This window comes from Coregonus clupeaformis, chromosome 27, assembly GCF_020615455.1.
Source record: "Coregonus clupeaformis isolate EN_2021a chromosome 27, ASM2061545v1, whole genome shotgun sequence".
In the NCBI taxonomy this organism is placed as follows: Eukaryota; Metazoa; Chordata; class Actinopteri; order Salmoniformes; family Salmonidae; genus Coregonus; species Coregonus clupeaformis.
Window position 1 is genome coordinate 13,899,542 of NC_059218.1, and position 24,813 is coordinate 13,924,354.

Consider the following 24,813-nt stretch of genomic DNA (forward strand, 5'->3'; position numbering starts at 1 on the left):
TAGGACCCTGGGACTGAACACCGTCCTCTGCAACTGGATCCTGGACTTTCTGACGGGCTGACCCCAGGTGTTGAGGGTAGGCAACATCACCTCCACCATGTTGACCCTCAACACGGGGGCCCCACAGGGGTGTGTGCTTAGTCCCCTCCTGTACTCCCTGTTCACCCAAGACTGCGTGGCCAAGCACGACTCCAACACCATCATCAAGGTTGCTGACGACATAACGGTGGTAGGCCTGATCACTGGCGACGATGAGACAGCCTACAGGGAGGAGGTCAGTGTGGTGCCGGGACAACTACCTCTCCCTCAACGTCAGTAAGACCAAGGAGCTGATCCAAATCACTAAGGGCTTAAAATGGTCCGCTCACAGTCGTGAAGAAGGCGCGACAGCACCTCTTCCCCCTCAAGAAGTTGAAAAGGTTTGTCATGGGCCCTCAAATCCTCAAAAAGTTATACAGCGACACCATTGAGAGCATCTTGACTGGCTGCATCACTGCTTGGTATGGCAAAAAAAAGTATTTAGTCAGCCACCAATTGTGCAAGTTCTCCAACTTAAAAAGATGAGAGAGGCCTGTAATTTTCATCATAGGTACACGTCAACTATGACAGACAAAATGAGAAAAAAAAATCCAGAAAATCACATTGTAGGATTTGTAATGAATTTATTTGCAAATTATGGTGGAAAATAAGTATTTGGTCAATAACAAAAGTTTCTCAATATTTTGTTATATACCCTTTGTTGGCAATGACACAGGTCAAACGTTTTCTGTAAGTCTTCACAAGGTTTTCACACACTGTTGCTGGTATTTTGGCCCATTCCTCCATGCAGATCTCCTCTAGAGCAGTGATGTTTTGGGGCTGTCGCTGGGCAACACGGACTTTCAACTCCCTCCAAAGATTTTCTATGGGGTTGAGATCTGGAGACTGGCTAGGCCACTCCAGGACCTTGAAATGCTTCTTACGAAGCCACTCCTTCGTTGCCCGGGTGGTGTGTTTGGGATCATTGTCATGCTGAAAGACCCGGCCACGTTTCAACTTCAATGCCTTTGCTGATGGAAGGAGGTTTTCACTCAAAATCTCACGATACATGGCCCCATTCATTCTTTCCTTTACACGGATCAGTCGTCCTGGTCCCTTTGCAGAAAAACAGCCCCAAAGCATGATGTTTCCACCCCCATGCTTCACAGTAGGTATGGTGTTCTTTGGATGCAACTCAGCATTCTTTGTCCTCCAAACATGACGAGTTGAGTTTTTACCAAAAAGTTCTATTTTGGTTTCATCTGACCATATGACATTCTCCCAATCCTCTTCTGGATCATCCAAATGCACTCTAGCAAACTTCAGACGGGCCTGGACATGTACTGGCTTAAGCAGGGGGACACGTCTTGCACTGCAGGATTTGAGTCCCTGGCGGCATAGTGTGTTACTGATGGTAGGCTTTGTTACTTTGGTCCCAGCTCTCTGCAGGTCATTCACTAGGTCCCCCCGTGTGGTTCTGGGATTTTTGTTCACCGTTCTTGTGATCATTTTGACCCCACGGGGTGAGATCTTGCGTGGAGCCCCAGATCGAGGGATATTATCAGTGGTCTTGTATGTCTTCCATTTCCTAATAATTGCTCCCACAGTTGATTTCTTCAAACCAAGCTGCTTACCTATTGCAGATTCAGTCTTCCCAGCCTGGTGCAGGTCTACAATTTTGTTTCTGGTGTCCTTTGACAGCTCTTTGGTCTTGGCCATAGTGGAGTTTGGAGTGTGACTGTTTGAGGTTGTGGACAGGTGTCTTTTATACTGATAACAAGTTCAAACAGGTGCCATTAATACAGGTAACGAGTGGAGGACAGAGGAGCCTCTTTAAGAAGAAGTTACAGGTCTGTGAGAGCCAGAAATCTTGCTTGTTTGTAGGTGACCAAGTACTTATTTTCCACCATAATTTGCAAATAAATTAATAAAAAATCCTACAATGTGATTTTCTGGATTTTTTTTCCCTCCATTTGTCTGTCATAGTTGACGTGTACCTATGATGAAAATTACAGGCCTCTCTCATCTTTTTAAGTGGGAGAACTTGCACAATTGGTGGCTGACTAAATTTTTTTTCCCCCACTGTATAATTCTCTGTATCACAATTCCAGTGGGTCAGACGTTTACATACACTAAGTTGACTGTGCATTTAAACAGCTTGGAAAATTCCAGAAAATGATGTCATGGCTTTAGAAGCTTCTGATAGGCTAATTGACATAATTTGAGTCAATTGGTGGTGTACCTGTGGATTCCATTTCAAGGCCTACCTTCAAACTCAGTGCCTCTTTGCTTGATATCATGGGAAAATCAAAAGAAATCAGCCAAGACCTAAAAAAAAAATGTTGACCTCCACAAGTCTGATTCATCCTTGGGAGCAACTTCCAAACGCCTGAAGGTACCACGTTCATCTGTACAAACAATAGTACGCAAGTATAAACACCATGGGACCACGCAGCCGTCATACCGCTCAGGAAGGAGACTCGTTCTGTCTCCTAGAGATGAACGTACTTTGGCGCGAAAAGTGCAAATGAATCCCAGAACAACAGCAAAGGACCTTGTGAAGATGCTGGAGGAAACAGGTACAAAAGTATCTATATCCACAGTAAAACGAGTCCTATATCGACATAACCTGAAAGGCCGCTCAGCAAGGAAGAAGCCACTGCTCCAAAACCGCCATAAAAAAAGCCAGACTACGGTTTGCAACTGTACATGGGGACAAAGATCGTACTTTTTGGAGAAATGTCCTCTGGTCTGATGAAACAAAAATAGAACTGTTTGGCCATAATGACCATCGTTATGTTTAGAGGAAAAAGGGGGTGGCTTGCAAGCCGAAAACACCATCCCAACCGTGAAGCATGGGGGTGGCAGCATCATGCTGTGGGGGTATTTTGCTGCAGGAGGGACTGGTGCACTTCACAAAATAGAAGGCATCATGAGGAAGGAAAATTATGTGGATATATTGAAGCAACATCTCAAGACATCAGTCAGGAAGTTAAATGTTGGTAGCAAATGGGTCTTCCAAATGGACAATGACCCCAAGCATACTTCCAAAGTTGCGGCAAAATGGCTTAAGGACAACAAAGTCAAGGTATTGGAGTGGCCATCACAGAGCTCTGACCTCAATCCTATAGACAATTTGTGGGCAGAACTGAAAAAGTGTGTGCGAGCAAGGAGGCCTACAAACCTGACTCAGTTACACCAGTGCTGTCAGGAGGAATGGGCCAAAATTCAGCCAACTTATTGTGGGAAGGTTACCCAAAACGTTTGACCCAAGTTAAATAATTTACAGGCAATGCTACCAAATACTAATTGAGTGTATGTAAACTTCTGACTCACTGGGAATGTGATGAATCATTCTCTCTACTATTATTCTGACATTTCACATTCTTAAAATAAAGTGGTGATCCTAACTGACCTAAAACAGGGAATTTTTACTAGGATTAAATGTCAGGAATTGTGAAAAACTGAGTTTAAATGTATTTGGCTAAGGTGTATGTAAACGTCCGACTTCAACTGTATATAAACATGTACAGTACCAGTCAAAAGTTTGAACACACCTACTCATTCAGCGGTTTTTCTTTATTTTTAATATTATTTACATTGTAGAATAATAGTGAAGACATCAAAACTATGAAATAACACATATGGAATCATGTAGTAACCAAAAAAAGTGTTAAACAAATCAAAATATATCTTATATTTGAGATTCTTCAAATAGCCACCCTTTACCTTGATGACATCTTTGCACACTCTTGGCATTCTCTCAACCAGCTTCATGAGCTAGTGACCTGGAATGCATTTCAATTAACAGGTGTTTCTTCTTAAAAGTTAATTTGTGGGGGGTATACAGAAGATAGCCCTATTTGGTAAAATACCAAGTCCATATTATGGCAAGAACAGCTCAAATAAGCAAAGAGAAACGACAGTCCATCATTACTTTAAGACATGAAGGTCAGTCAAGCCGGAACATTTCAAGAACTTTGAAAGTTTCTTCAAGTGCAGTCGCAAAAACCATCAATCACTATGATGAAACTGGCTCTCATGAGGACACGACACGAATGGAGACCCAGAGTTAACTCTGCTGCAGAGGATAAGTTAATTAGAGTTACCAGCCTCAGAAATTGCAGCCTAAATCTATACTTCACAGAGTTCAAGTAACAGACACATCTCAACATCAACTGTTCAGAGGGAACTGTGTGAATCAGGCCTTCATGGTCGAATTGCTGCAAAGAAACCACTACTTAAGGACACCAATATGAAGAAGAGATCTGCTTGTGCCAAGAAACACGAGCAATGGACATTAGACCGGTGGAAATGTGTCCATTGGTCTCTGGTCCAAATTTGAGATTCTTGGTTCCAACCCCTTTGTCTTTTTGAGATGAACGGTGTGGGTGAACGGATGATCTCCGCATGTTTATTTCCCACCGACTTAAACAGCATGGCTACCACAGCATTCTACAGCGATACACCATCCCATCTGGTTTGGGCTTAGTGGGACTATGACCCAACACACCTCCAGGCTGTGTAAGGGCTATTTTACTAAGGAGAGTGATGGAGTGCTGCGTCAGATGACCTGGCCTCCACAATCCCCCGACCTCAACCCAATTGAGATGGTTTGGGAGGAGTCGGACTGCGGAGTGAAGGAAAAGCTGCCAACAAGTGCTCAGCATATGTGGGAACTCCTTCAGACTGTTGGAAAAAGTATTCCAGGTAAAGCTGGTTGAGAAAGGGGAGGCTATTTGAAGATTCTCAAATATTAAATATATAAAATATTTGTTAAAAATTTTTTTGTTTACTACATGATTCCATATGTGTTATGTGTTATGTCATAGTGTTGATGTCTTCACTATTATTATACAATGTAAAAAATAGTAAAAATAACCTTGAATGAGTAGGTGTGTCCAAACTTTTGACTGGTACTGTATGTTCATATAAATATACACTCACATGCAGGAATGTTACACACATGAAGTATTCAAACAGATACACACACGAACGTCACAGAAAAACACATAGAGTACATATGTGCTTTGCTTACTGTGTCACACTCAACATTTATAGATACAAGCAACTATCAAATATTCCCTACTCTACTAAAGACTGATATGATACTGTTAATGCTTTGAATAATGATTAAGTGAAATCTAACAGATTAAGGGAATTGGACATTTTCCAACCCTGGGCATTGTACTATTACATTGCAGCCAGTCTTTCACAGCAGACACAAATGCTGACTTCTAAATTGACCTCTAGTCTAGACACTGCATTCTAGTCTAGGCACTAATCTGAGATCTGAGAGGATTAGATAGATATACACTAAGTATACAAAACAATAAGAACATTTGCTCTTTCCAATCCAGGTGAAAGCTATGATCCCTTATTAGTGTCACTTGTTAAATCTACTTCAATCAGTGTAGATGAAGGGCAGGAGACAGGTTAAAAAATGATTTTTAAGCCTTGAGGCAATTGAGACTCAACTCAATATTAGGAAGGTTTTCCTAATGTTTGGTATACTCAGTGTAAGGATTATGGTAATATAGCTACAGTGGCTTGCGAAAGTATTCACCCCCCTTGGCATTTTTCCTATTTTGTTGCCTCACAACCTTGAATTAAAATAGATTTTTGGGGGGTTTGTATCATTTGATTTACACAACATGCCTACCACTTTGAAGATGCAAAATATTTTTTGGGGTGAAACAAACAAGAAATAAGACAAAAAAACTGAAAACTTGAGCGTGCATAACTATTCACCCCCACAAATTCAATACTTTGTAGAGCCATTTTTGCACCAATTACAGCTGCAAGTCTCTTGGGGTATGTCTCTATAAGCTTGGCACATCTAGCCACTGGGAGTTTTGCCCATTCTTCAAGGCAAAACTGCTCCAGCTCCTTCAAGTTGAATGGGTTCCGCTGGTGTACAGCAATCTTTAAGTCATACCACATATTCTCAATTGGATTGAGGTCTGGCCTTTGACTAGGCCATTCCAAGACATTTAAATGTTTCCCCTTAAACCACTCGAGTTTTGCTTTAGCAGTATGCTTAGGGTCATTGTCCTGCTAGAAGGTGAACCTCCATCCCAGTCTCAAATCTCTGGAAGACTGAAACAGGTTTCCCTCAAGAATTTCCCTGTATTTAGCATCATCCATCATTCCTTCAATTCTGAACAGTTTCCCAGTCCCTGCCGATGAAAAACATCCCCACAGTATAATGCTGCCACCACCATGCTTCACTGTGGGGTTGATGTTCTCGGGGTGATGAGAGGTGTTGGGTTTGCGCCAGACATAGCGTGTTTCTTGATGGCCAAAAAGCTCAATTTTAGTCTCATCTGACCAGAGTACCTTCTTCCATATGTTTGGGGAGTCTCCCATATGCATTTTGGCGAACACCAAACGTGTTTGCTTATTTTTTTCTTCAAGCAATGGCTTTTTTCTGGCCACTCTTCCGTAAAGCCCAGCTCTGTGGAGTGTATGGCTTAAAGTGGTCCTATGGACAGAAACTCCAATATCCGCTGTGGAGCTTTGCAGCTCCTTCAGGGTTATCTTTGGTCTCTTTGTTGCCTTTCTGATTAATGCCCTCCTTGCCTGGTCCGTGAGTTTTGGTGGACGGCCCTCTCTTGGCAGGTTTGTTGTGGTGCCATATTCTTTCAAATTTTTTGTAATGGATTTAATGGTGCTCCGTGGGATGTTCATATTTTTTTTATAACCCAACCCTGATCTGTACTTCTCCACAACTTTGTCCCTGACCTGTTTGGAGAGCTCCTTGGTCTTCATGGTGCCGCTTGCTTGGTGGTGCCCCTTGCTTAGTGCTGTTGCAGACTCTGGGGCCTTTCAGAACAGGTGTATATATACTGAGATCATGTGACACTTAGATTGCACACAGGTGGACTTTATTTAACTAATTATGTGACTTCTGAAGGTAATTGGTTGCACCAGATCTTATTTAGGGACTTCATAGCAAAGGGGGTGAATACATATGCAAAGTTAATTTTTTCATTTCACTTCACCAATTTGGACGATTTTGTGTGTGTCCATTACATGAAATCCAAATAAAAATCTATTTAAATTACAGGTTGTAATGCAACAAAATAGGAAAAATGCCAAGAGGGATGAATACTTTTGCAAGGCACTGTACGTCTTGCCTTCTGATTGACTGGGTGGGAATGTCACCATAATACTTCCACCTTGCCAATTCTCTAAGATCTACAGGAGTGGGTAGGTGGATTTTTCATTAAGCCACTGTAATGGGACTACTGTTATTTGGCCCTCAAACCACATACTGACTTCCCACTCCCCTCTCCCCCTCTCCCTCCTTCCCCCCTTAGGTGGTGAAGCCCGTCCCCATGCAACTGGACGGGAGCGAGGCAGGCTGCAAGGGGGCCGAGGCGGAATGCGACACGCCTACCAGCGCCTCCCCCCAGCAGAGTAGTGGCCGATGCAGCCCCTCCCCCGGACCCCCCTCTTCCTCCTCCTCTTCCTCTGGCAGGGCCTGTGGGAAGCCTGAGTCCCCAGGGGTGCACAGGAAGAGGGCCTCGCCCGTGCCAGTGAGTAGCCACACACACATACATACACTACCAGTCAAAAGTTTGGACACACCTACTCATTCAAGGGTTTTTCTTCATTTTTGCTATTTTTTACATTGTAGAATAATATTGAAGATATCAAAACTATGAAATAACACATATGGAATCATATAGTGACCAAAAAAGTGTTAAACATTCTCTCAACCAGCTTCATGAGGTAGTCACCAGGAATGCATTTTAATTAACAGGTGTGCCTTCTTAAAAGTTAATTTGTGGAATTTCTTTCCTTCTTAATGCGTTTGAGCCAATCAGTTGTGTTGTGACAAGGTAGGGGGGGTATACAGATGATAGCCCTATTTGGTAAAAGACCAAGTCCATATTATGACAAGAACAGCTCTAATAAGCAAAGAGAAACGACAGTCCATCATTACTTTAAGACATGAAGGTCAGTCAATACAGAACATTTCAAGAACTTTGAAGGTTTCTTCAAGTGCAGTTGCAAAAACCATCAAGCGCTATCATGAAACTGGCTCTCATGAGGACCGCCACAGGAATTGAAGACCCAGAGTTACCTCTGCTGCAGAGGATAAGTTCATTAGAGTTACCAGCCTCAGAAATTGAAGCCCCAATTATTTTTTTGATTTCACCTTTATTTAACCAGGTAAGCCAGTTGAGAACAAGTTCTCATTTACAACTGCGACCTGGCCAAGATAAAGCAAAGCAGTGCAATAAAAACAACAACACAGAGTTACATATGGGGTAAAACAAAACATAAAGTAAAAAATACAACAGAAAATATATATACAGTGTGTGCAAATGTAGCAAGTTATGGAGGTAAGGCAATAAATAGGCCATAGTGCAAAATAATTACAATTAGTTTTAACACTGGAATGATAGATGTGCAAGAGATGATGTGCAAATAGAGATACTGGGGTGCAAATGAGCAAAATAAATAACAATATGGGGATGAGGTAGTTGGGTGGGCTAATTTCAGATGGGCTGTGTACAGGTGCAGTGATCGGTAAGGTGCTCTGACAACTGATGCTTAAAGTTAGTGAGGGAGATAAGAGTCTCCAGCTTCAGAGATTTTTGCAGTTCGTTCCAGTCATTGGCAGCAGAAAACTGGAAGGAATGGCGGCCAAAGGAGGTGTTGGCTTTGGGGATGACCAGTGAGATATACCTGCTGGAGTGCATACTACGGGTGGGTGTTGCTTTGGTGACCAATGAGCTAAGATAAGACGGGGATTTGCCTAGCAGTGATTTATAGATGGCCTGGAGCCAGTGGGTTTGGCAACAAATATGTAGTGAGGACCAGCCAACAAGAGCGTACAGGTCACAGTGGTGGGTAGTATATGGGACTTTGGTGACAAAACGGATGGCACTGTGATAGACTACATCCAATTTGCTGAGTAGAGTGTTGGATGCTATTTTGTAAATGACATCGCCGAAGTCAAGGATCAGTAGGATAGTCAGTTTTACGAGGGCATGTTTGGCAGCATGAGTGAAGGAGGCTTTGTTGCGAAATAGGAAGCCGATTCTAGATTTAACTTTGGATTGGAGATGCTTAATGTTTACAGTCTAACCAGACACCTAGGTATTTGTAGTTGTCCACATACTCTAGGTCAGACCCGTCGAGAGTAGTGATTCTATTCGGGTGGGCGGGTGCCGGCACCGTATGATTGAAGAGCGTATGATTGAAGAGCGACATCATTGATATACACAGAGAAAAGAGTCGGCCCAAGAATTGAACCCTGTGGCACCCCCATAGAGACTGCCATAGGTCCAGACAACAGGCCCTCCGATTTGACACATTGAACTCTATCTGAGAAGTAGTTGGTGAACCAGGCGAGGCAGTCATTTGAGAAACCAAGGCTATTTAGTCTGCCAATAAGAATGCGGCGGTTGACAGAGTCGAAAGCCTTGGCCAGGTAAATGAAGACGGCTGCACAGTACTGTCTATTATCGATCGCGGTTATAATATCGTTTAGGACCTTGAGCGTGGCTGATGACCAGCTCGGAAACCGGATTGCTTAGCGGAGAAGGTACGGTGTGATTCGAAATGGTCAGTGATCTGTTTGTTAACTTGGCTTTCAAAAAACTTTCAAAAGGCAGGGCAGGATGGATATAGGTCTGTAACAATTTTGGATCTAGAGTGTCACCCCCTTCGAAGATGGGGATGACCGCGGCAGCTTTCCAATCTCTGGGGACCTCAGACGTTATGAAAGAGAGGTTGAACAGGCTAGTAATAGGGGTTGCGACAATTTCGGCGGCTAATTTTAGAAAGAAAGGGTCCAGATTGTCTTGCCCAGCTGATTTGTAGAGGTCCAGATTTTTCAGCTCTTTCAGAACATCAGCTGTCGGAATTTGTGTGAAGGAGAATCGGGAGGGGAGGGGCATGGGCAAGTTGCAGCAGAGGGTGCAGAGCTGGTGGCGGGGGTAGTGGTAGCCAGGTGGAAAGCATGGCCAGCCGTAGCAAAATGCTTGGTGAAATTCTCGATTATTGTAGATTTATCGGTGGTGATAGTGTTTCCTAGCCTCAGTGCAGTGGGCAGCTGGGAGGAGGTGCTCTTGTTCTCCATGGACTTTACAGTGTCCCAAAACTTTTTGGAGTTAGTGCTACAAGGATGCACATTTCAGTTTGAAAAAGCTAGCCTTTGCTTTCCTAACTGCTTGTGTATATTGGTTCCTAACTTCCCTGTAGAGTTGCATATCGTAGGGGTTATTCGATGCTAATGCAGTACGCCACAGGATGTTTTTGTGCTGGTCAAAGGCAGTCAAATCTGTTCTTAGTTCTGAATTTTTTTAATGGGGCATGCTTATTTAAGATTGAGAGGAAAGCACTTTTAAAGAACAACCAGGCATCCTCTACTGACGGAATGAGATCGATATCCATCCAGGATAACTGGGCCAGATCAATTAGGAAGGCCTGCTCGCTAAAGTGTTTTAGGGAGCGTTTGACATTGATGAGGGGTGGTCGTTTGACCGCGGACCCGTTATGGATGCAGGCAATAAGGCAGTGATCGCTGAGGCCCTGGTTGAAGACAGCGGAGGTGTATTTAGAGGGTGCCCATGTTTACGGATTTAGGGTTGTACCTGGTAGGTTCCTTGATAATTTGGATTGTAGGATGGCCGGGGTGTTAAGCATATCCCAGTTTCGGTCACCAAGCAGTACGAACTCTGAGGATAGATTTACATTTACATTTTAGTCATTTAGCAGACGCTCTTATCCAGAGCGACTTACAGTTAGTGCATACTTTTTTATTTTTTTTTCATACCCCCTGTGGGAATCGAACCCACAACCCTGGCGTTGCAAATATAAGATATATTTAGATTTGTTTAACACTTTTTGGTTACTAAATTTTTCCAAATGTGTTATTTCATAGTTTTGATGTCTTCACTGTTATTCTACAATGTAGAAAATAGTCAAAATAAAGAAAAACCCTGGAATGAGCAGTTGTGTCCAAACTTTGCACTGGTACTGTACATAGCATGCACACACACACACACACACACACACACACACACACACACACACACACACACACATATATGAGAACGTCAGCTACGTGTTTAAGCGTACTTCATAGTATTTGAGAATACATAAACATATAGTTTCAAAGTGTATTCGCCACGTGCACAGGATAGAACAGGTGTAAAACAGTACAGTGAAATTCTTACCTTGACTTCAGAGCTCTTTCCCAAGAATGCAGTGATAATAATAATAATAATAATAATATAACGATGAACTACGATGTGAGTTAATGAAACACGAGAATGCAAGACATTTGATAATAATATACCATTGATTGGATATTAATCCTCTTCACTTTGGGTTTGAAGAACTGTTAAGTCCTAAGTGACTATTTATTAGACAATAAAGCAAACCCATATAACTATGAATGGGAGAGGATTAAGACTAGTTTTTGTCTGAGGCTGTCTTGATCTAATGTTGATGTAATTTTGTTGTTGTGTAGTTTCAGAGTGGCAGGGTGACGCCCCCTCGCCGGGTGCCCTCCCCAGACGGTTTCTCCCCCTACAGTCCCGAGGAGACCAGTCGCCGTGTCAACAAGGTCATGAGAGCACGCCTCTACCTACTGCAGCAGATAGGCCCCAACTCCTTCCTGATTGGAGGAGACAGCCCTGACAACAAATACAGAGTGTTCATTGGCCCACAGGTAAGAAGTGCTCGCTGTCCACTCAGACCAATGAAAAAAGATTAGACAGAATTAAAAGACTCACGCTCAATTTCAAATCGACTCCCTCTACCCTTTAGGTAATTACAATTATTGGATAGGTGTTATCAATATTACAGAATTTCCACCTAGCCTATCAGAAGGAAGGTCACCATATTGCCTATTATACTTATACAGTCCTTTCAAATGTATACGTAGCTAGACTTGGGGTTGATTTGGAATTTGGCGTTTTGTGTCAGTTTGATTTAGCTGATGCAAGTTTGCGAGATTCCAACTGTCTGGCTAGATTGAGGCTAGGCTGCAACAAGGACCCCAGCTTTTACCAAATTGCATTTACAGCAATAGATTTGAGTTTTAAAGGGATACTTGGACTTTGGCAATGAAGCCCTTTATCTACTTCCACAGAGTCCGATGAACTCATGGATACCATTTTTATGTCTCTGCATCCAGTATGAAGGAAGTTAAGAGGTAGCTTCGCGCGCCAATGCTAACTAGCGTTAGCGCAATGACTAGACATCTATGGTATCTACTAGCATGCTGACAGTTACCATAGACTTCCAGTCATTGCGCTAACACCAGTTAGCAATTGCGCTAACGCTAGTTAGCAACTTCCTTCAAACTGCTGGCAGAGACATAAAAAAATATATCCATGAGTTCCTCTTACTCTGGGGAAGTAGATAAAGAGCTTCATTGCCAAAATCCTGAAGTATCCCTTTAAGAATTTACTTCACTTGTACATTGGCCAGCTTGTTTTGTTTACCCAGCCATTTGCTACTATAGAGCTGGATTGATGTAGAGCTCCATTGCCTCTTACTAACGCAGTGCTAGCTGTGCCACTAGAGATCCTGGTTCGAATCCAGGCTCTGTCGTAGCCGGCCGTGACCGGGAGACCCATGGGGCGGCGCACAATTGGCCCAGCGTCGTCCAGGGTAGGGGAGGGAATGGCCGGCAGGGATGTAGCTCAGTTGGTAGAGCATGGCATTTGCAACGCCAGGGTTGTGGGTTCGATTCCCACGGGGGGCCAGTATGAAAAATATAATGTATGCACTCACTAACTGTAAGTCGCTCTGGATAAGAGCGTCTGCTAAATGACTAAAATGTAAATGTAAATGTAAAGGTCTAAGTCCCAAATGGCACCCTGCTTCCAATATAGTGCACTATTTTTGTCAAAAGTAGTGCACTATATGGGAACTATGGTGCCATTTGGAATGCACCCAATGATTATTAATCTCTGTATATGAAATTGGGCTCTCCTGAGTGACTTGTGTGTCTGTTTGGCAATTTATGACCTCGTGCATGTGCATGTGACCATAATGGAGTGTGTGTGTATCTGTGTCTGACCATTTATGACCGTGTGTGTATGCACGTGTGTACAGTGGGGGAAAAAAGTATTTAGTCAGCCACCAATTGTGCAAGTTCTCCCACTTAAAAAGATGAGAGAGGCCTGTAATTTTCATCATAGGTACACGTCAACTATGACAGACAAATGGAGGAAAAAAAATTCCAGAAAATCACATTGTAGGATTTTTTATTAATTTATTTGCAAATTATGGTGGAAAATAAGTACTGTACCTGTCCACAACCTCAAACAGTCACACTCCAAACTCCACTATGGCCAAGACCAAAGAGCTGTCAAAGGACACCAGAAACAACATTGTAGACCTGCACCAGGCTGGGAAGACTGAATCTGCAATAGGTAAGCAGCTTGGTTTGAAGAAATCAACTGTGGGAGCAATTATTAGGAAATGGAAGACATACAAGACCACTGATAATATCCCTCGATCTGGGGCTCCACGCAAGATCTCACCCCGTGGGGTCGAAATGATCACAAGAACGGTGAGCAAAAATCCCAGAACCACACGGGGGGACCTAGTGAATGACCTGCAGAGAGCTGGGACCAAAGTAACAAAGCCTACCATCAGTAACACACTACGCCGCCCGGGAATCAAATCCTGCAGTGCCAGACGTGTCCCCCTGCTTAAGCCAGTACATGTCCAGGCCCGTCTGAAGTTTGCTAGAGTGCATTTGGATGATCCAGAAGAGGATTGGGAGAATGTCAGATGGTCAGATGAAACCAAAATAGAACTTTTTGGTAAAAACTCAACTCGTCGTGTTTGGAGGACAAAGAATGCTGAGTTGCATCCAAAGAACACCATACCTACTGTGAAGCATGGGGGTGGAAACATCATGCTTTGGGGCTGTTTTTCTGCAAAGGGACCAGGACGATTGATCCGTGTAAAGGAAAGAATGAATGGGGCCATGTATCGTGAGATTTTGAGTGAAAACCTCCTTCCATCAGCAAGGGCATTGAAGATGAAACGTGGCTGGGTCTTTCAGCATGACAATGATCCCAAACACACCGCCCGGGCAACGAAGGAGTGGCTTCGTAAGAAGCATTTCAAGGTCCTGGAGTGGCCTAGCCAGTCTCCAGATCTCAACCCCATAGAAAATCTTTGGAGGGAGTTGAAAGTCCGTGTTGCCCAGCGACAGCCCCAAAACATTATTGCTCTAGAGGAGATCTGCATGGAGGAATGGGCCAAAATGCCAGCAACAGTGTGTGAAAACCTTGTGAAGACTTACAGAAAACGTTTGACCTGTGTCATTGCCAACAAAGGGTATATAACAAAGTATTGAGAAACTTTTGTTATTGACCAAATACTTATTTTCCACCATAATTTGCAAATAAATTCATAAAAAGTCCTACAATGTGATTTTCTGGAATTGTTTTTCTCATTTTGTCTGTCATAGTTGAGTTGTACCTATGATGAACATTACAGGCCTCTCTCATCTTTTTAAGTGGGAGAACTTGCACAATTGGTGGCTGACTAAATACTTTTTTTCCCCCACTGTATGTGACCACTGTATGTATATACATACACATTCGTGAGTAACCCCCGGTCTGCGTTCATCCTCCCCTCTCTCTGTAGACCTGTAGCTGTGGCCGAGGGGCCTTCTGTATCCACATCCTCTTCGTCATGCTCCGAGTCTTCCAGCTGGAGCCCTCAGACCCCTTGCTCTGGAGGAAAACCCTCAAAAACTTTGAGGTAACCTTCCAGTAACCTACCGATGTGCCCACTAACCAATCTGTATAATTCCCCTTTCTCACTACTGAGCTGTATAGTGCTGGCCTGGTTATGGATCCACCATAGTGCTGGAACTGTGCTAGACAGGACAATGTGGTAAGGCAATATCCGTGCCAGCACAGTATGGTTCGGGTCAGCACAATAGTGTGAAAGGGTGAACATGATTTGTTGAACCCATTGTTTGTAATGACCAATTTTCAAAAATCTTCAGAGCTAGAGTACATTGAGGGGAAAAAAGTATTTGATCCCCTGCTGATTTTGTACGTTTTCCCACTGACAAAGACATGATCAATCTATAATTTGAATGGTAGGTTTATTTGAACAGTGAGAGACAGAATAACAACAAAAAAATCCACAAAAATGCATGTCAAAAATTTTATAAATTGATTTGCATTTTAATGAGGGAAATAAGTATTTGACCTCTCTGTAAAGCATTCCTCCTCCTCCAAACACGGCGAGTCGAGTTGATGCCAAAGAGCTCGATTTTGGTCTCATCTGACCACAACACTTTCACCCAGTTCTCCTCTGAATCATTCAGATGTTCATTGGCAAACTTCAGACGGGCCTGCGGGCGCTGCAGGATTTCAGTCCTTCACGGCGTAGTGTGTTACCAATTGTTTTCTTGGTGACTATGGTCCCAGCTGCCTTGAGATCATTGACAAGATCCTCCTGTGTAGTTCTGGGCTGATTCCAGGCCGAGGGAGATTGACAGTCTTTTGTGTTTCTTCCATTTGCGAATAATCGCACCAAATGTTGTCACCTTCTTACCAAGCTGCTTGGCGATGGTCTCGTAGCCCATTACAGCCTTGTGTAGGTCTACAATCTTGTCCCTGACATCCTTGGAGAGCTCTTTGGTCTTGGCCATGGTGGAGAGTTTGGAATCTGATTGATTGATTGCTTCTGTGGACAGGTGTCTTTTATACAGGTAACAAACTGAGACTAGGAGCACTCCCTTTAAGAGTGTGCTCCTAATCTCAGCTCGTTACCTGTATAAAAGACACCTGGGAGCCAGAAATCTTTCTGATTGAGAGGGGGTCAAATACTTATTTCCCTCATTAAAATGCAAATCAATTTATAACATTTTTGACATGTGCTTTTTCTGGATTTCTTTGTTGTTATTCTGTCTCTCACTGTTCAAATAACCCTACCATTAAAATGATAGAGTGATTATTTCTTTGTCAGTGGGCAAATTTACAAAATCAGCAGGGGATCAAATACTTTTTTCCCTCACTGTATGTCAATTTTAGAATATTTACATTTACATTGAGGATAACTTTCAGTGACTTGCAATGTCTTGAATGCACTTTAGATATATACGTAGATACTTCATGATGGTTAAGGTTGACCTCTATGACTAACTGGTTCCGGGGTGAAGTTTCCCCTAGGTACAGATCTACGATCAGCTTCCTCTGCCCCAATCCCAGCCTTAATCATAAGTGGGGAAAATGCTAAACTGACCCAAGATCCGCTTCTAACTGTGTCATTTTCTCTACGTCATCCAGGTGGAGAGCTTGTTCCAGAAGTACCACAATCGCCGCAGTTCACGCATTAAGGCGCCATCGCGCAACACCATCCAGAAGTTTGTGTCGCGCATGTCTAACCCCCACACGTCCTGTCCATCCAGCACCTCCGGCACCTCCAGCAACGAGAGCAGGTAGAATAGACACACGCACACACGCATGCACATGAACAGTCAAATCGCACACAATGCACACAGATACATACACCAGGTACAGATGTTGTACTGTAAAATGTATTTTACCAGAAGGCCCTTGAATACGTCCAAGTTGTATTTTGATACAAGTTTTGATAGATGTTTTAGATTTTTACATTAAAAGTCTTTGGAGAGAAAATGTGTCTAATTTGTGTCTAATTTAGCCAGTATCTGTATCTTTCCTCTCTTTTACCGTCTCTCTGTCTCTTAATCTTTCTCTCCCATCTCTCTCTCTCTCTCTCTCTGTCCCAATCTCCCATGTCTTTCTTCATCCCTCTTTCTTTCCCTTTATCGATTTCTCTCTCTCTCTATCCATCTTTCCCTCTCTCCCCCCTCTCTGTCAGTAGTCTGAAGGATGAGGAGGAGCAGATGTGTCCTATCTGTCTGTTGGACATGCTGGACGAGGAGAGTCTGACTGTGTGTGAGGAGGGCTGCAGGAACAAGCTGCACCACCACTGCATGTCCATCTGTGAGTACAACTGTACATTATCAAAAACAGTGGAAGCTGGTGACTTGACAAATTGAGGAGGATGGGAGACCCACGGTATAGGCGCGGAACGCACAGAGACGACAAAGTGTGTTTCAAATGATTTTAACCTAAAACATTTAATAAAGACATTTATAGTCAGATATTATGGGGTGTTTGAATGAGAGGGCTACTTACAGGGTTGAGAAGGGATCACAGCAGTGATTAAATGAGGGTATGAGGCATGAGTTGGGGTGTTTAGAGGCTTGACTTCAGTGCAGAGGCTTGACTTCAGTGCAGGACAGGGGTTGAGGTAGGAGTGGGCGATATACCGGTTTGATAGTAAAAACCGGTATTGTGCCGCGCCATGATATGGATTTAGCAATATCATGGATACCGCGATTTATTCAGAATTCATAAATTCGAATTTTGCATCAATATTTTTTTGTTCCAAATTTCAACTGAGTGATAGTACTAAGTAGCTACATCTTTTTTTTTTTTTTTTATCCAACCTTTCTTGGTTCTTACGAATAAAAGAATGTATGTTAATATGTTGACCTATTTTTATGAGCGCACGTCGCCGATGCACTTGTTGCACGCATGTAGTGCTAGCAACAAAGAAGTGTGCAGGCAGCTGCAGTTAGGAGGCAGGTTAACTATTGGGGGAAAACTTTACAATCCAGGATGAGCGAAAACACAGAAATTGATGTTGCTCAAGAGCAGGAGGATAAATTGGTTAAGAAGAAAGGGGGCACCTCTGTTGTTTGGAACTGGTTTGGCTTTTAAAATCTCCGAACCCCGACCAAAACACTACCCTATGCAAGTTGTGTCGTCGTGTTGTCTTAGCAAAAGGTGGAAACATCGACCAACCTGTTCAATCACTTAAAAAACATACATGTCCGTGAGTATGAACAATGCACCAGAATGCGTGAGACAGTAAGCCCAGGAGCTCGCCCGGAGCTCGCCCGAAGACAAGCCAGACTCGCACTCAACAATCAATTATATCATCATTTGCTGCCGGTACTTGCTGTGAGAAGACGAGCAAAAATGGATAGACATCACAGCTGCGATTACAAATCACATAGCGAAGGACATGGTACCGATTCAAACTGTGGAGAAAGAGGGGTTCAGAAAGTTGATTCAAACTCTGGACCCAAGATATGAGATCCCCGAGCCGCAAATATTTTAGCTAAAAATGCCTGCCACAGCTTTACACAGAATGCTGGGACAGAGTTTACAGTGAGATAAATAACATTCCATTCTTCTCCACTACTGCCGATCTATGGTCAAGTCGTACCACAGAACCTTATATAAGCCTCACAATCCATTACATAGACGGTGACTGGAAACTGAAAAGTAAGTGCCTACAGACGTCTTATTTCCCAGACGACCACACCGGGGAAATAATTGCAGGTGGGCTGAGGGACATACTGTCGTCCTGGGGATTAAAAAGAGTCGCGTCAAGTTTGTATGACGACCGACAGCGGATCGAACATGATCAAGGCATTGCAGCTGAACAAGTGGGCAAACCTTGGATGTTTCGGACACAGGCTGCACAATGCTATTGGTAAGTTTCAGGACTGTAGCCTAGGCCTACCCTGTATGATGCTTATTATTAAGAAAAATACAGCTCACATCAGCCATGTACCGTAGGCTAAATCTAAGCACATCAGATTTGTAAAATGTGTAACAGTTGAATGTAAATGCCGTAAATCCTCAAACAAAGATTAAAAGTTATATTGTATTGTGATTTCTATATAAAAATGCATTATTATTAATTATTATTGTATTGTGATTCGATTATTTTTCACCCCTATTATTTTGATTTCTTATTCCCAATTTCCAGAGAGGAGTGTCCAAAACGCTCCCGGGCCACAGGGGTGTGCGATTTCCCGGGCCACAGGGGTTTGCAAAAAGGTGGTTAGCACGTTCTCATACAGCTGGAAAAAGCAGAAGGCCCTGATGACAGCACAGAATGAACTAAGCCTGCCCCTGCACAAGCTCATCACAGAATCTCCGACAAGGTGGGGATCTCGTCTGAAAATGATGGAAAGAGTCCTGGAGCAGGAAAAGGCCATTACACAGGTCCTGGCAGGGGACAAAAAGACACGGCACCTTGTACCTACCTGGCAAGACATCCAGGTCTTGGAATCAGTCACAGCAGCACTGAAGCCACTCCAGGACTTTACAGATGCCCTGTCAGGAGAAGCGTATGTGAGCGTGTCCTATTTGAAGCCTGTCATCAATCTGTTAAATGCAGAGGTTCTAAATCTGAGCAAGGACGATACAGAACTGACCAAAGAGATCAAGATCAAGGTTCTTGATTACTTGAATAACGTGTGAGTTGTCTGGCAAAGAAATACTTATGCATCCCTGCCACAAGTGCCCCCTCTGAGAGGGCATTCAGCACTGGGGGCAATGTGGTGACATGTCACAGGGCAGCACTAAAGCCAGAAACAGTCAACATGCTGGTATTCCTGGCACGGAACTTGTGAAGAAAGTTCTAGTGAAGATTTGTTGATATTGTTGATAATTGATGGTTGAGGCTTGAAAGGTTTAGTTTCAAACGGTTAGTTTTTTACATATCTACGGACCGTAGCCAAAACAAACACACGTATTTGAATTTGTAATTACCTTATTTTCTTTATCTCCTGTTATTTTTTATTTAATTTTACTTAATATCTAATTTATATATATATATATATATATAGGCCTACCTACCTCATGTTTACGGAATGCATGTTTGCACAATACAAATAAAAACTTTTCAGGTCCATACGGTCCAATGCCTCACTCTTTCTGGTTATATAAGGTTCAAATACATATTTTTCCTTAACTAATATAATTTAACCAAGAAGGGATATTAAAATGTGATTCATATTTTTTTACGTCATATATCGTGATATCATATCGATATCGTCTGGACAGTGGAAAATATCGTGATATGAATTTTAGCTCATATCGCCCACCCCTAGGTTGAGGTGTTCAGAGGCTTCAATGCAGGACAGGTTCATCATGGAGGGATGGTGTTGGAGAATAGCTCTTCCTCTTCCACTGAGAGCAGGACAGGAGTTGACTGGGGAAACAAAAAACAACAACACAACACAGTTAAACAGAATAGCTAAGAATGAGTTAGTCCAAACAAGGAGTGAAATCATTGATGTGTATGTGTAATAATTAGATTGTGTTAGTTGCTGGTCTACTATGGTATTTATCCAAACAAGAGATGGCTACTTACACAGTGTTGGGAAGGGATCACAGCAGTGATTGAATGAGGGGATGAGGCATGAGTTGAGGTGTTCAGAGGCTTTTGACTTCAGTGCAGGACAGGGGTTGAGGTATTCAGAGGCTTCAGTGCAGGACAGGCTCATTATGGATGGATGGTGTTGGAAAAGAGCTCAACTCTTCCACTGAGGGCATGACCGGATTTGACTGAGAAGGCAAAAAACAATAACACAACACAGCTAGACAAAATAGCTAATAATGAGTTAGTCCAAGTGAGGATTAAAATCACATTGATTTGTAATAATGTGATTGTGTTTGTGTATGTGATTGACTACATACAGTAATGAGAGAAAATTGACAGGGCCACTCACAGTGCTTGGAGAGGAAACATTCAATGCGCCAGTGGATGAGAGGGCACATGAGACATGGCTTCAGTTTTTTAAAACATTTTAGTCATTTTAGCAGACGCTCTTATCCAGAGCTACCAACTGAGCTACAGGGGGCCTGTTCATATCAAAGAGTTGACACTGATATTTGAGTGTAGTGGTCATCCCCTCTTAACCCTTTGACACGTACCAACAAATGGGTGTGATCATTCTATAGTGGTCCCTGCAGCGTACACTCAAACCGGTGTGATTAGGACACTTATTTAGAATGTCCAGTTTCGATTGACGCAACAGTCAGCGTTTGAGCTGGCTACACTGTTTTTTCACAGAAACATCTTGCACAAACACAGTCCTTACAAAGTTATGTCCTGAATGTGACCAGTTTATTTTTGGATGCAATGTTCAGACATTCACAGAAGTAGCGACAGCATAACAAAGGTCATCCAAACCGGAAAATGTAGGCTACATTAGTCCTAGCGCTAACTGAGGAAAGATTGGCGTAACACAAGCGGTCATATTTAGCTAACTCTCGGCTGACAGAAACCACAATATGAATTAGCTAATAGCAATTACTATTTACAATTCATCACATCACGGGTGAGCTCACAATTACATTTACATTTACGTCATTTAGCAGACGCTCTTATCCAGAGTGACTTACAAATTGGTGCATTCACCTTATGATAGCCAGTGGGACAAGCACTTTACAATTTATTTAAATGTTTTAATTAAATGTTTAATTATTATTGTATATATTTTGTGGGGGTGGGGTGGGGGGGTAGAAGGATTACTTTTATACTATCCCAGGTATTATTTAAAGAGGTAGGGTTTCAAGTGTCTCCGGAAGGTGGTCAGTGACTCCGCTGTCCTGGCGTCGTGAGGGAGCTTGTTCCACCATTGGGGTGCCAGAGCAGCGAACAGTTTTGACTGGGCTGACTGGGCTGAGCGGGAACTGTGATCGAAACAATTGATCGAAATAATTGAGTAAAACACTTTCTAAGTAATCCGAGGATGGGTAGTTTGTGCGCCCCACTATGTTTGTTTTTTCACGTCAACCAAAGATAATAAGAGGAGACAAGATGAGTTTGGTCTGTTTGCAGGATGCATGTTGAAGGGGGTGTGTCATCTACAATCATTCACTTCCCTTCATTCACTTCCGGAAGTTTACTCGAAACATGAGTGAAACATTCCTTCACCTCATTATAACATCTTTGGTTTGACAGACGTTTACGTGACACCCAGAATGCATTGTATAATGTCAACAAACATGGCGCCACACATAGCTGGCAAATAGCTTAGCATTAGCTCATCATAATCAGTGCAACCTTCAAAAAAGTATTTTACACACATAGGTGTCCATTACAATCCCTGCAATAATCGGAATGCATTATTTCAAATGAAATAAAATAAAATGGTATTTGCGACATGCGCCGAATACAACAGTGAAATGCTTACTTACAAGCCCTTAACCAACAATGCAGTTTAAGAAAAATAAGTGTTAAGTAGAAAATAGATTAATAAAAAATAAAAATAATTAAAGAGCAGCAGTAAAATAAAATAACAGTAGCGAGGCTATATACAGGGGGTACCGGTACAGAGTCAATGTGCGGGGGCACATGTTAGTCGATGTAATTGAGGTAATATGTACATGTGGGTAGAGTTAAAGTGGCTATGCATAGATAATGGTCCTCTGTAGCTCAATTGGTAGAGCGTGGCGCTTGTAACGCCAGGGTAGTGGGTTCGATCCCCGGGACCACCCATACGTAAAAATGTATGCACAAATGACTGTAAGTGGCATTGGATAAAAGTGTCTGCTAAATGGCATATTATATTATTATTATAATATACAGAGAGTAGCAGCAGCATAAAAGAGGGGGTGGGGTGGGGGGACAATGCAAATAGTCAGGGTAGCCATGATTAGCTGTTAAGGAGTCTTATGGCTTGGGAGTAGAATCTGTTAAGAAGCCTTTTGGACCTAGACGGCACTCCGTTACCGCTTGCCGTGCGGTAGCAGAGAGAACAGTCTATGACTAGGGTGGCTGGAGTCTTTGACAATTTTGAGGGCCTTCCTCTGACACCGCCTGGTATAGCGGTCCTGGATGGCAGGAAGCTTGGCCCCAGTGATGTACTGGGCCGTACGCACTACCCTCTGTAGTGCCTTGCGGTCAGAGGCTGAGCAGTTGCCATACCAGGCAGTGATGTAACCAGTCAGGATGCTCTCGATGGTGCAGCTGTATAACTTTTTGAGGATCTGAGGACCCATGCCAAATCTTTTCAGCCTCCTGAGGGTGAATAGGCTTTGTCCTGCCCTCTTCACAACTGTCTTGGTGTGTTTGGACCATGATAGTTTGATGGTGATGTGGACACCAATGAACTTGAAGCACTCAACCTGTTCCACTAAAGCCCCGTCGATGAGAATGGGGGCATGCTCAGACCTCTTTTCTGTCCTGTAGTCCACAATCATCTCCTTTTTCTTGATCACGTTGAGGGAGAGGTTGTTATCCTGGCACTACATGGCCAGGTCTCTGACCTCCTCAATTATAGGCTGTCTCATCGTTGTCGGTGATCAGGCTTACCGCTGTTGTGTCATCGGCAAACTTAATGACGGTGTTGGAGTCGTGCCTGGCCATGCAGCCATGAGTGAACAGGGAGTACAGGAGGGAACTGAGCACACACCCCTGAGGGGCCCCCGTGTTGAGTATCAGCGTGGCCGATGTGTTGTTACCTACCCTTACCACCTGGGGGCGGCCCGTCAGGAAGTCCAGGATCCAGTTGCAGAGGGAGGTGTTTCGTCCAGGGTCCTTAGCTTAGTGATGAGTTTTGAGGGCATTATGGTGTTGAACGCTGAGCTGTAGTCAATGAATAGCATTCTCACGTAGGTGTTCCTCTTGTCCAGGTGGGAAAGGGCAGTGTGGAGTGCAATAGAGATTGCATCATCTGTGGATCTGTTGGGGTGGTATGCAAATTGGAGTGGGTCTAGGGTTTCTGGGATAATGGTATTGATGTGAGCCATGACCAGCCTTTCAAAGCACTTCATGGCTACAGACGTGAGTGCTATGGGTCGGTAGTCATTTAGGCAGGTTATCTTAGTGTTCTTGGGCACAGGGACTATGGTGGTCTACTTGAAACATGTAGGTATTACATACTCAGTCAGGGACATGATGAAAATGTCAGTGAAGGCACTTGCCAGTTGGTCAGCGCATGCTCGGTGTACGCGTCCTGGTAATCCGTCTGGCCCTGCGGCCTTGTGAATGTTGACTTGCTTAAAAGTCTTACTCACATCGGCTACGGAGAGCGTGATCACATAGTCATCCAGAACAGCTGATGCTCTTATGCATTGTGACGTCACGAGAGGCTACACAGCTTTCAGCGGGATTGCTCAAGTAGTGCAAGGAGACAAGGTTCAAACAAAACAAGGATTTTATTATAGGTCTTGGGAAATTAACGAAAATATAACAAAATTCTGTTCTCTTGGGCTCTTTAAGGGTCAACAGTTCAGGGATGTCTCTTCCACATCCAAAATCATAATTCTCACTCGCTCAGATAACTTTTCCCCAGCCTTACTGTAGTCCACGTTGCAGCTAGTGGCCAACCCAGCAAAAAGTCCTTCCAAATGTCTCTCCTGTATTTCCACAGGTGCATATATCCAAAGGTGAGTATTTCCCAAAGGTAAGTATCTCCAAATCCTTATATTCCTCATGGAAGTGGACGTGCAGCACTCTTGTCCTCCAGAGAGCCCAGGTTGGAGACTGTGTTTCCTCACTTCCCCAAACCTTCAGCTCATCAGCTCCTCATTTGTTTCAGCTGCGTGGGAAGATTGGCCATAGAGGGGTGGAGTTCCCGACCATACCAGCAGATGGAGCCATAGCTGTCTGGGTTTGCAGCCATCTCAGGGGGATGTAACGTCCCTCCAGGACACAGCCTCTCGTGACATCACACATCCCCCTCCTCGGGACCGACGTCCTCGTCGGGGTAAAGGCAGCGAAGAAGGCATCACGCCGGGAGAGGGCGTCCGCATTGCCGTGGTGCTTGCCAGCCTGCTCTCTCTTCAACTCCTCCACCTCTAGGACCAGGGACTCAGCCTCCTGTTGTCTCTCCTTGAGTTTCTTACTGAACGCATCAGCCTTGGTTTTAGCAGAGTTTAGCTTCTGTTGAGCAGCTTTCAGTTCCTTCTCTCTCTCTGCCTCCGCATTCTTCATCTTGTTCTC

General features: G+C 43.5%; 1 protein-coding gene across 2 annotated transcripts in view; it reads left to right on the plus strand.

Annotated features, from left to right (window-relative positions):
• LOC121541398 (mitogen-activated protein kinase kinase kinase 1-like) overlaps positions 1–24,813 on the plus strand; it is a 124,694-nt gene that overhangs the window by 49,039 nt on the left and 50,842 nt on the right. The window contains exons 3-7 of one of the 2 annotated variants that reach the window (XM_041850385.2): positions 7,341–7,559; positions 11,513–11,713; positions 14,659–14,775; positions 16,317–16,468; positions 16,873–16,997. In XM_041850385.2, coding sequence (XP_041706319.2) covers positions 7,341–7,559; positions 11,513–11,713; positions 14,659–14,775; positions 16,317–16,468; positions 16,873–16,997 — 814 coding nt within the window. The remainder of the gene's footprint in view (positions 1–7,340; positions 7,560–11,512; positions 11,714–14,658; positions 14,776–16,316; positions 16,469–16,872; positions 16,998–24,813) is intronic. The other variant, XM_045208055.1, reaches the window with a different exon arrangement.